This window comes from Pyrgilauda ruficollis, unplaced genomic scaffold, assembly GCF_017590135.1.
Source record: "Pyrgilauda ruficollis isolate IOZ18807 unplaced genomic scaffold, ASM1759013v1 scaffold15, whole genome shotgun sequence".
NCBI classification, from domain to species: domain Eukaryota; kingdom Metazoa; phylum Chordata; class Aves; order Passeriformes; family Passeridae; genus Pyrgilauda; species Pyrgilauda ruficollis.
The window spans coordinates 323,871-336,319 of record NW_024513654.1 but is presented as its reverse complement, the minus strand read 5'-3'; the positions used below and the strand labels follow the sequence as shown (position 1 = coordinate 336,319).

Below are 12,449 nucleotides of genomic sequence, written 5' to 3'. Positions count from 1 at the left end.
TGGGCTTGGATTTGGGACCAGGGGGTTTCCCTGTGCGACTCCCCCGGGTGAATGTAAGGAGCACACGGAGTCAGAGCCTCTGCTCTTGGTGGAGGGACTCTCCTTGAGGATCTGGATTTGCTTTTCTTTGGCCTTTCTCTTTTTTTAAAAAAACATGATTCCTCAGCTCCAGTGATTTTATCTCTCTTTTTCTTCGACCTCTGGTTGTAATGATCATTGTGGAATTAAAACTGCAGACAGACAAACAAACAACCCCAACCCCACTTTTTTTTTTCTTTTATTTCTTTTTATTTTTCTTTTTTTTTTTATTTTGTAATCTGTGTTGTAAGTGCTTTTGTAAAAAATAAAAAATAAAAATAATAATAATAATGTAATGGACTTTCATGATTTTGGTTTGGGGTTTTTTCTGGTTTTTTTTTTTTTTGTTTTCTTTTTTGAGGATTTTTTTGTTTTGTTTTGTTTTGTTTTTTGTTTTGCTTTGTTTTGTTTTGATTTCCATCCTTTGTAATTTGTTCATTTTGAGTCCTGGGTTGGGGGGGGGGAGGTATTTTCATGGTTATAATTTGTGTGGGTGGGGTGTTGCATCACCCTTCCTTTTACTTGTATAAAAAACCAATAGTGGCTGAGCTGTGGAAAAAAAAAAATGTACTTTTTTATAAATAAAGAATTTTAAAAAAAGAGACCTTCTCCTTCTTTTTGGGGCATCTGTGGCTGCGTCGTTTTGCACTCAGTGAGGAGAATTACATAGCACCTGTTTGGCAATGGTTTGGGTTGGAAATATCCCAGGATATGCAGTGTTTTTTTGGAATTTCCAATTATTTGTGTTTTGGAAGGGGAGTTGCTTGCAGGTGAAGGCTGAAGGTTTAGGGTTCAGAGATCTCCAGCAATGGGCTGGAGAAGGTGACTGGGAATGACTGGGTTTGCCACTGGCATGCTGGTTTTGTGTGGAATTCCTGGACAGCAGATCCAGTGCAGGCTAAACAAGGCTGGGAGAGCTTCCCTTTGTTGATGTAAACAGTGAAATTCCTTGGCTGAGGCCCAAAGTTAACCTGAGCTTAAAAATAAACGGCTGGAAAAACACAAGGCAGAAAAATCCATCGAAAAATCTGTGAAAATTTAGGACAAGTGTCTGTGGCTGAGGAAGTTCTCACTGCTGGCTGCAGCAGATGGGACAGGCTATTGGGAAAATGTCAATATTTCCCTAGAATGTGGCAGGGCCCGGATGCAGAGACACGGGAGGATGTTTTATAGAGCCACACGTGCCTGCCTTGGCAATGGGGCTTCAAAACCCTCTGCAGGCTCAGGGTGAGCTCAGGGTGAGCTCAGGGCATATTGATACCTTGAGAAGGGTGACCTAGAACAGAGACTAGATGGAGCTAAAGAATAAAGCAGGGATTTATTAAGAAGCCTCAATGGATCCACCTTGGGCAGCACAACCCAGAATGGTCCCAAAATGGACATGAGGTCATGGGGTCTCTCCCTGGGATCAGCTCTGCTCCATGTGCACATTGCAGTTCAGTGTCCAATTCCAGCTCAGCCCCTGCACTCCCATCCTGCTTGTTTTTCTCTCTCAGCCCACGGGCTTTGTGCAGAAACATGCTGGGGTGGGAGTGCCAGCAGCGCCTGCTGGAGTAAAAAGTGTCTTGGATCCCTTGGATGTGCAGGAGAGCCCTGCTGGCCCCAAAAGGGGCTGCAGAGCCTTGAGGAGCAGCCCAGGGCAGGAGCTGCACCAGGGCAGGAGGGGATTTGTGGCTGTGGTGTGCACAGTGCTGAGCGTGGTGGGTTCCCCTCCCTGCTGACAGCACCTGGAATTCGGGGCTGGAATGTCCCTGGTGGAGGTGCAGAGCCAGGTTCCCCTCCTGTGCATTCCCTCACCATTCCTGGCCACCCTGGCGGTTTATTTCTGCCCAAATAAAGGAGCTGGAGTAGGATTTGTGGTGAGATGCAGCTCAGGGTGATCAGGGAATTTCCAGGGAACCTGCCTGATATCCCTGGAACAGCACCTGGGATGGACACCTTGCACAAAACCCAAAACCAGGGGGACCTCCCAGGATCCACAGAGTCAGAGCTGGAAGTGCAGGAGCCAAAGGGCTCCAGCAGAAAGGGGAGGTGGGGACTGGGAGATGTTAAACCTGTGAGGGGGCACTGGAAACAGGCCAGGTCGCTGCAATCTGTGACCTTCAATCCCAAATTCCTTGTGAGGTGAGAGGCAAGCCCTGCTGCAGTTCAGCTCAGAGCACTCAAGGTCACACAGAGCCCATTAAATCTCCTCCAGCCACTGCTGGGTAAATGGAACCAGGAGAAACTCACGGCACAGGCTGAATTACTTGTAGCAGCAAATATGTTTGATTAGGGTTGGGTTTGTTTTTTGATTTTTTTTTTTTTCACTTTCAAATTATTTGCAATCTCCAGTTTGATTTGTATGAACATATTTGTTGGAGGAAATTGCTTTATGCAAATGGATTCCAGCTGAGGGACCTGTGACACCAGAAGTGCTGTTGAGCCTCAGATGCCCTCAGTGGTGCCTGGCAGAAGCAGAGGGGGGCTGGTTCTCTCCTCCTCCAAACAAGGCATTTCACAGCCTTCCCAGACGTGTTTAGATGCAGCCTGGATTTAGAGAGTATTTGCAGAACAAGGCTCAGCCTGTTTAAAAAAAAAAAAAAAATTAAAAAAAAAAAAATGGATGCGTGTTGCACTGCTGGAATTTCACATCCTGGCGAGCAGAAATCAGACAGCCAGGCTGATATTTTCACCTGAAATGTAGGGTAAAAATGTTGTGTCACCCTCCAGGGGCTGAATTATTGAAAGGCAGTGATTTATGGATACCTGCCATCCGAGCTGCTCCCTTCACCTCGGCAGCTGAGGTGAATGTGGCCTCATCTGACTAAGCCAGGCTCAAGGTGAGCTAAGGATGCTCCCTCCTCCACAGATTTCACAACTGCTGGACCAAACCCAGGTCCTGGTAGGAAGCAGGCAGAGGGCTTTGTCTGAATAGTTGGGTATTCTGGGAGGAGAACGGTTTGAATGTGAACAGTAAATGATCTTTTTCTGCCTGTGTGCAGAAGACACTGTCCTGTGGTTTGCTGGGGAGCTCAGCACTGGCAAAATAAATCCCAGGAGGTGATTAGGGATCAAATCCTAAGGGAGCTGTGAGAGGAGGGGGGGGTTCTGATTTTTGTGGTTTTCAAGTCCTTTTCCAGCCCCAGGTGCACCTTCCCTCCCTCCACCCACCCTGAGCCACCACTCACCCCACGGAGGGAGGGTGTGGGAATGTTCCCACCTCTCCCTCATCCTCCTGAACACCCCAAACTCCTGCCAGCCTGTTTTCCTCAGGGCTTGGAAAAGAAATTTGCCAGCTTCACACCTGTCAGGTTTAACTGATTGCCCGTGGAGGGAGGGGAGGAGGGAGGGGAAGAGGGAGGGAGTCCATCCGTATGGCTCTGCTCACCGGGGGAAACAAATTCCTCCATTCCCCGAGGAATAAACGCTTCATTTCCAGCCTCACCCCGCTGCTGCAGCTCCCAGCCCTTCCAGTGTCACCAGAACAATGCACAGTGGCTTTCTGCTGGCACACAGATCTGTCCACCCGGGGAGCTGATCCCAGCCCGAGGTGCTCGTCCCGAGGTCCATAATCCCCCCAGTGTGCCCAGTCCAGCTGCTGCCAGCTGTGCTCTGAATGCTGCAGCTGTCTGGGGTTATGAATGGAGCGGGAATGGGCTGGGAATGCCAAGCTGGAGTAAACACTGCCCAGCAATGATGGCATGGGGGGCTTTGCAATGGGGAGGAATCGTAATTAAAGAGAAATTAGTTATTTAAATGGTCACTTCCTGGGGTTTCGTTGACGTCCGATTAACTGAACTTTTAATTTGCATAAGCAATAAATGTTTAATTATGTTATTAATATATTTGAGTTGAGGAGCTTATGGGGTTTTATAATTGGCATTTAACTAGATAGTTCCAGCATATTAACTGATGTTTTATAGCTCTGTGTGAGCTTCTCCAATTATAACTGACCTAAAAATTTGCTTGGAGGACCTGCCTTGAAAGTGTTACCTGAGCAACAGAATGGGGGGAGGAGAGGAGGAGGCTGCTGGAGCCTGTCCCCAAAAGGAGGGATGTGCACAGGCAGCTCTGCACCCTCCACAGAGGCTCTGGGAGCCCTGTCCCTTCCCCAGGATGTCCTTTCCTCAAGGCCCTGTGTCACTGAGGGGTCACCTCCCCTCTCCTGGCGTCCAGCTGAGCCCAGAGGCTGGCACCCAGCAGGGGATTGGGGTGGGACAGGGAGATTTGGAGGTGGGGAGGGCTTGTCCTGGGTGAGGGGGTGACCTTGTGACTGACCAGCTCTGGCAGCCTCTGTGTTCAACTCCCAAATCCTGTCAGTCATTCTAAATCTATTTTCCATCCTGTCTCTACATTTGTTTTGATGACATGACTGGTTTAGTAAGAAAAAAAATGACATTGTGTTTGACTGACAAGGCCCATTTCCCATGACCCTCACAGACTGGCATTGATTATATTCCTGCCTTTTAATTCTTTATTACCTGGAGCCTGTGTTTGCTTTTCCTGTGGTGCCAGGAAACCACCCTGCAGGATTCGAGTCATTCTCTGTGCCCTCCTCCATTCTGCTGGAATTTAACCTTCTCAAATTTAACTATTCTAACAAATTGTAAAAATCCAACAGCAGTGACTTAGGAATCTCCTCAGCTGAGTCTTCCAACCCCTCTGTTTGCTTATAATAAGTGGAGTATCCAAGGAGATGCTGTCCAGCAAGCTCCTCAGCTTTGCCACCCTCAAACACAGGGAAATTGTTTTGTCATCTCAGAAGCCACAAACAAAAGCGTGCCAGTCTCTGGAGACAGACCATGAGCATCTTTTCAAATCTTGTGCCTTTTCTGGGTCATTTCAGCCCTCTTGGCCACATCCACCTGCTGCAGTGCCTGTGGAACAGTGCAGGGCTGTTCTTCAGTCCCGTTGTGTCCCCAGGGTAAGCCTGGCTTTTGTACCCATGGCCTTCAGCTCTCTGTGCTGCTCACTGGTTGCTCCCTTTCCTGCTTTTCCATTTGCTCCATGCTGGAGAAGGGGGAAGCTCCCTGTGTCCAAGCTGAGAAACTCCCTGCTCAATGAGGCTGCACGGCTAATTATTGCTTTTGTCATTTGGGAAGCTAGGTGAGGGGGGAAGGTGTGTGAGGAGCCTTTCAGTGCCATTAACAGGAGGGAGAAATCAGGAAGAGGGTCGGGAAGGTGAAGCCTGAGTTGTTTCCTGCACCTCTCCTGGAGCAGGACTGGGTGGGGACAGCTGGGGACACCAGGACAGGGACGGTGACAGTCCTGGAAGGCGTGTGAGGGGCAGGAGGGGAGGCAGCAGCACCAGAGCCACAGGAGCATCCAGCAGCTCCATCCTCACACATCTGGCAGCTCCCTCCCTGCTCCAGGAGGCTGGGGAGTCACTTTCTGGTCCGGGTTGCTGCAGCTCTCAGGGTTTTTGGGAGAGGAAGAAGAAAAGGGGTGTGAGGAGCAGCCTGGAGCCCTCCCTGCTGCTGCAGCTGCCCGGGCACAGCAGAGCAATGTCCCCCTTTCCCTGTCCATACACTTCTGGCCAGGTGACAGGGGAGCAGAGCAGCTCCTGCTCACCCTGCTGGGCATCCCCTGGGTCCGGATGCAAACGGGAGGTGAGCTCATCCTTTGGAGACATCCAGGACACAGCTGCCCGCTGCTGTAAACACCCCCACGGCAACAGGAGACAAACACAGCCCGGGGCACACGGCCAGGCAGAGTGAGACGCTCCCAGGAGTGCTGCTGGGGATCGTTGAGCAAATTAACTCTATTAACACAAATGATGAGAGCCGGAGCTGCAGTTCCTGTGCCTTCTATCTGACAGAATTCATCTGGTGGCTGCTTGTAATAGCGTGACCTTAATGGACTCATCAAGGGAGCAGGGCTGTGTCTCTGCCTGAACATGGGTTTGGGAGCACGCTGTGCTCTGGGCAGGCTGCTGAGAGCAGGACAGGAACATTCTGGTGTAATGGGCTGCAGGATCCAGCCCCTCCATCCCTCCAGGAGAGGCAATTTCAAGTGTCATCACCTCCTCGAAACTGTGCGGCAGAAGAAATAAATTACTAAAGGGATTTGATTGTTCATTACTCTGCCAAGCTGCAAGGAAATGAAGCAGAACTAAAATTAAGGGCTGCGAGGCAGAGGAAATGCCAAGGAACATTTCCCTTCTTCTCCAGGGCTCATCTCCTTCCCCAAAACAGGCTGGGGTGCTCCCCATCCTGCACGTCCTGGGTGTGGGATGCAGGGAGTCTGTGGGGCTGGCAGGGAGAGAGGGCAGGTGAGTTTGGGGTGGATTAGTGGCAGCAAGGTCGTGTTTGCCCCCTCTTTGCTGGAGAAAAAACCAGCCCAGGAAGAGGAATCTGTGGTGGAGTTCCCACCAGAGTTCTGCAGCATCCTCATCCCTGCAGGATCCCAGGGGTTAACAGCCCGCTCCCACTGCTGCATCCAAACCCCGTCCTTGTCAGTGGCCACTGGCAGCGTAAAAAGGGAGGTCACCAAGGGCTAGGGCCACATTCCAGACATGTTTTTGCGGCCAGCAGCTCTTTAACCAGATGTTATTTAACCAAGGATGGTGTTTCCTGCAGGGGAAAGGAGCAAAGGGACAAACTGGTCATTACTGGAGAGAGCCTTGCATGGCAAAGCCATTCCCTGCTGGAATGTGTGTGAAATCCCCAGGAAAGCCAAGCACATCCCAGTGTCCACTTCAAAGCAGGCACCCCAGGGAGGGCTGGATCCACACACTGCACTTGCAGGCTCTCCCAAAACCTCATCAGAGGCTGGGGAGAGGCTTGAAAAGCCTCAAAGTGCCAGTTGGGCTGGCAAAAATGCCAGAGGGAAGGAAAGTGGTCAGGGATCTTGAAGGGATGCTGTGATCAGTACCCAGACAGGGGGATGGCCGTGCTGGGAACGAGCTGAGCACCCCGGGAATACCCAGATTTCTGGGATTCAGTGGAGGGAAATTAGAGAGGGGACAGAGGGATTCCCACTTGTGGCAGGGAGAAAAAGGACCATGCAGAGGGGTGGGGGCATTTGTTTGTCTAACCACCCTTGGGGAGTGGTTTTGCCCCCATCACACACACAGTAAAAGCAGGACACTCCCAGCACCCCTCTGCAGGGACCAGCAGCGCCGTGTGGGAGGTGAGCAGCACATTTTGGGGGCCCAGCTTGTGCAGAGGGGGATTTCCAGGGAAATGAGGCACTGTCAGGATCGCAGCCATGCCTTGGCACTCGCCTGTGTGGTGGCTGATTGTGTAAGTGAGAGTTACATCAACAAACACCCCGATGGGAGAGGCTGTGACGGCTCTGAAAATTCCATCTGACTTATATCAGGGCATGGAGGCAGAAGAACAGCTCTGCCTTCATTTTGGCGTTTAACCTTTAGCTGGCTGTGCTACAAAATGTGGAATAGGTCAAGATTATCTCGAGTCAGGATGTTCCCTGCCGTCAGATCTTTGTAGGCTTTCAATCCTAATCAGGAAGAAAGGAGACCTAATCAGGGGAGCAGGCAGCATCCCTCAGCCAAGGACATCCTGGAACTAACAAGTTTTAAGGATGGGGTAAATGAAGATGTTGTCTATCAGTGGAACAGACAGCAGATCTTACTCCAGGACCTCCTGGAACCAACAAGCCTTAAGGATGTGTTAAATCAAGACGTTGATGGATGTCTGTGTGGCAAAACATTCAAGGTCCATGCATCCTGTAGCTGAGCTATCTTCATTATAACATTGAAAATCACATCACAGGTGAAAACTCTTCCCCTGAGCATGTGTAGAAGTTTGCTGGGGTTACATAACTGGCATGGGAATTACTAACATGGTGCTCTTGTCTCCAAGTGAAGCCAGACACTCTTCCTGCTCAGAACAGCCTTTCCTAACCAAACCACCCCTGTTCCCTGAGCTGTGGTCCAGCTGCTCCTCTTCCTCTCCCTGCATGAGCAGCCCTTGGTGACACAGCTGGGTCTGGATCCTGCCGGGGGTTAAGTGGTGCTGCAAACCATGAACTGACGTGGAACGTGGGTTTGTGTTTGCACAGGACAGAATTTCACTGTGAAGTGCAGCCTGGTCACCTCCGCCTGCAGTGAGGGAAGGGTCTGAGCTGGAGCAGGGTCTGAGGGGGCCTAGGTGGGAGCAGAGTGAGCTGCTGCATTCCCCTTCTCCTCTCCCCTTCAAACCAGGATCAGAGCAAGGGCTGTGAAGGGTTTGGACCCAGGGCATGAAGGGCTGAAGCACTTCAACCCCAAACACTCATGGTCCAGTGCTGCTGGTGCAGCTTTCCCAGCAGTTTCTTGCTCTCCTGAATCCCTTTCATCCTCTGGGTGCCTGGCTGTCCCTGGAAGGGATTCACTGAATGCACAGAGCCCAGAGAAACCCTCCCCACTCTCCTCCCTCAGACTTCAGATCCCTTTAAAACCCCCAGTGCCTTGCAAGCCCCGCTGTTTATCCTCCCCTTTGCCCTGTCAGCTCCTGGGAACAGCTTTCCATTAACCCTTTGCAAACAAAAGGCATCACAACAAGGCTGGGAACCAGCTTGTGCCTGGGGGTGTGTGTTCTACTGGAGCGTGTCTCAAATTAGCCAATCCTGCTCCTGCCTCCAGAACCAAGCCAGGGAAGTGTTTGTTCTGCCAAGCTTTTCAACTCGGTTTAATTTAGCTCTGTGAACTTGTCTCAGGCTCCCTGGAATGTGTCAGGTGGGGTGTATTATAAATATGCAACATCTGAGCTCATTGTCTTGCTCAAAGGGCCAGCAGGCAGAAGGAGTCCAGCAAATCTCTCCTTGCACCAGGTCACGGTGACAATCCAGGCTGGGGACAGGCTTGGTTTGGGCTGGCATGGGCTGGGCACAGGGTAAATGCTGTGAAAAGGCTGCATGGAGCCCTGAGGTTGCATTAAATCCAGCAAGGCTGGCTGCTGCAGGAGCTCCAGAGCTGCCAGCACAAAGGAGAAGGATCCCAATCCCTTCCCAAGGCTGTGAGCACGGCTGAGCCCCTGGGCCAGCCAGCCATGAAATAGAGGGGGATTTGCTCACTGTGGGGAGGTGATAAATGGAAAGGGAACCCTGCTTTGGAACTGGTTATGGGTGCAGAGGGTTTAGCAGAGATGTTGTGTGTTGTTGTGGTGGTTTGCTGGGAAGGAAAGAGGGATCAGGCTGGATTTAGGAGGGGGCAGAGAGGAGAAGGGTGTGCAGCTCTCTTGGAGCAAATTAGTTCCACTCAGAGCTGCTGTAAACCAGCCCTGAGACTGGCCCAGCTTCCAGATTCACCTGGGGGTGCAGCCAGTGCCTCAGCAATGAGATGGGGCTCAGGCTCTCCTTGGGGCAGCTGAACTCAGGGAGACAGTCAGAACAGGGGAAAAAAAAAACCAAAACAGGGTGAGACCCAGTCATCACCCCCAGGTGAAACCTTCCTGCCTGCCCAGACCCCACCCACAGCTCTGCTCCTCCCAGTGCATGGCTAACGGGACACACATCCATGTGTGGAGCAGGGCTAGAGGGACACACAGACATGGCTAACAGGAGGGACACACAGCCATGGCTAACAGGAGGGACACACATCCATGGCCTGAGGGACACACGTCCATGGCTAACAGGAGGGACACACATCCATGGCTAGCAGGACACACAGCCATGGCTAATGGGACACACAGCCATGGCTAGAGGGACACACATCCATGGCTAGAGGCACACACATCCATGGCTAACGGGACACACAGCCATGGCTGGACGGACACACATCCATGGCTAGCAGGAGGCACACACATCCATGCTAACAGGAAAGACACACAGCCATGGCTAGAGGGACACACATCCATGGCTAGAGGGACACACATCCATGGCTAGAGGGACACACAGCCATGACTAGAGAGGGACACACATCCATGGCTAGCAGGACACACATCCATGGCTAATGGGACACACAGCCATGGCTAGCAGGACACACATCCATGGCTAGAGGGACACACATCCATGGCTAGCAGGAAGGACACACATCCATGGCTAGCAGGACACAAATCCATGGCTAGAGGGACACACAGCCATGGCTAGAGGCACACACATCCATGGCTAACAGGACACACATCCATGGCTAGAGGGACACACATCCATGGCTAACAGGACACACATCCATGGCTAGAGGCACACACATCCATGGCTAGCAGGACACGCATCCACGGCTAGCGGCATTCCTCCTTCGCTGGGAGCAGCTGTCAGCGTTTGGAGTGTGCTTTGGCTGGCTCTGGGGCTGGGCAGTTGGCTATCAGCAGCTCAGGATGGTGTCATTGCCTGGCTGGCACAAAGACCCTCCTCTGCTGGCGGCTGCTCTCGGGAAGCACGCACGCGCCCTGCGCGGGCTGGGAACGATGCTTTACGGAGAGATAACCATTCCCTCCCTTCCCTGGGTCTGCCTCCGACTCCACAAGAGCCGTGGGAGAACAAAGTAATGAACAAAACAGCTCTGAAAGAGACTGGGGGTGGGACGCCCTTCTTTTCTCCCTAATTGTAATACTGTGAATTAATTCAGCTTGCAGCAGGAATGAGGAGTTTCCCAGCAGCCCTCAGACATCCAGATAAGGCTGAGCTGTTTGTTGAGCCCCTCTGGGTTCTCTGGTACCTGCCTCACTGCCAACTGCTTCACACAAACTTTGTATTCTTTTTTTTTTTCCTTTTTTTTTTTAATTTTGTTCTTTTTTTGGAGAGTTTTAAATTGTTCAAGCGTGACAGAGCACGGGGGTTTGCATTCTTAATTGGCAAAGCCTTTTCCCACTCCTGTCTGGAGGCCCCTGAGCTGTCCTGCCAATTTATTCTGATCCTGATTCACAAACCTTGCAAACATCTTCCCAAGGCTGCCCAAAAGCCCTGTCAGTGGAACTGAATCCTCATCTGGCACTTCTGGGCATCTCCTGAAGCTTTTCTGGTGTTCTCCTCTTGACTTGAGATGTCCCTTTTTGCAGCCACACTCCCCTACAGAAAAGCCCTGGTGGGCCCTCCAAACTGTACCAACCACAACTCTTCCCCAGGGGGAAATAAACAGTGGATAGAGATGAAAAAGGTTTAAATGGGGAAAGAAAAAAAAAAATAAGTAAGAGGGAAGAGGAAGTGTAAATGAAGGTTTCTCTCTAATTCTCATTTTCCTCTATCCTGGGCACTTTCCTGCTCTCTCGGGACCTTCTTTTCTCATTTATCTTCCTCACCTCCTGGGGTTTCCTGTTCTTGCCAGCAATTAGCACTGCCACCTCTGCCATCTCCCTGCCTGGACCCCTGCAAAGCCGTGACCAGCACTTTGGAGTGGCTCAGATTGTCCCCAGCAAAAAGAGCTGCACGTGTAGGGGCAGGCTTTGTTGCCACAGGGCTGTGCCATGTTTTGGTGCTTGTCCCTGCAAGGCCACACAGCCCTGGGATGGGCTCTGACCCCGGGATGTTCATACAGAGAGCCTAGGAAGGAAGAGGGACTCTCATAAAAAACCCAAATATTTGCAATTCTCCTTGTGCTCCTTCATTCTTTCACTCCCCTGCTCCCCTTACTGCCCTGTATTCACCTCTCCCTCTTCTGCTGTATTTTCGTCCCCCTCAAAATTTTCTCAGCCCCTTCCTGCTGTCACCCAGTCTCACCTGAGCTCCTGGAGATCCATTTGATTTATTTCTTTCCTTTCCCTCTTTCTCCTTCCACCCTTTTTCTCCCCACCCCACACTCCTGATTTACGGCAGCAGCAGGAGGCTGATGTTCTCTGCTCGTTCCCTGCTCGGTCCCTGCCATCCCGAGAGCCATCAGGGGCTAATTCATCACGGGAATGCCCCAGCCAAAGTGACTGGGACATTCTTTACAGCCACAACCCCGAGTGCTGGCCTGGGGGGGCTGTCAGCTGTGAGAGAGCTGTCTGGAGGCACAAATATTATTTACAAGGTGTTGTGGCTTATGGAGGAGGGAAGAGGAGGAAAAGTGGCTGCCACCGCAGGTTCTGATGACTTCAGCATCCTGCCACCAAAGACAGAGCTCAGAGCTCTTCATTAAGGAGCAGGGGAGGGCAGGGGGAGGGTGGGATGCTGACCCACGGAGTGTCAAAGTTTGGCAGGAGAAAAGCATGATTTTGTGGGAAGGGGAATGGGGCATCGGTGTCCGAGCAATTCCCAGGGTGAATTCCCAGCGTGGGGCTGGGAGCTCGAGTGCTTTGTGCAGTTTGGGATGGAGCAGAGGAAGGGGGGGTTCCCAGGGAGATGTTTGCACACCTCAGTTCACTCCTGGATGACAGCAGCAAATCTGAGAGCTGGGGAAGGCTGGCTGGGAGGGGAGATCTGGGAATACTCTCTTGGGAATGATCCAGCCCAGCCCTTTTGAGACTGCACCTGGCACAAGGGGTTTCAGGATGAGCAAGTGCTGGATCCATGGAGATGAAGTGGGAGTAAAA

At 51.6% G+C, this 12,449-nt stretch overlaps 1 protein-coding gene across 1 annotated transcript in view; it reads left to right on the top strand.

Moving 5' to 3' along the window:
* The first annotated feature begins 5,656 nt into the window (after window positions 1-5,656).
* Window positions 5,657-12,449, top strand: part of LOC121350078 — an 88,761-nt gene continuing 81,968 nt past the window's right edge. Inside the window, exon 1 of the mRNA XM_041461110.1 lies at window positions 5,657-5,669. Coding sequence (XP_041317044.1) covers window positions 5,657-5,669 — 13 coding nt within the window. The remainder of the gene's footprint in view (window positions 5,670-12,449) is intronic.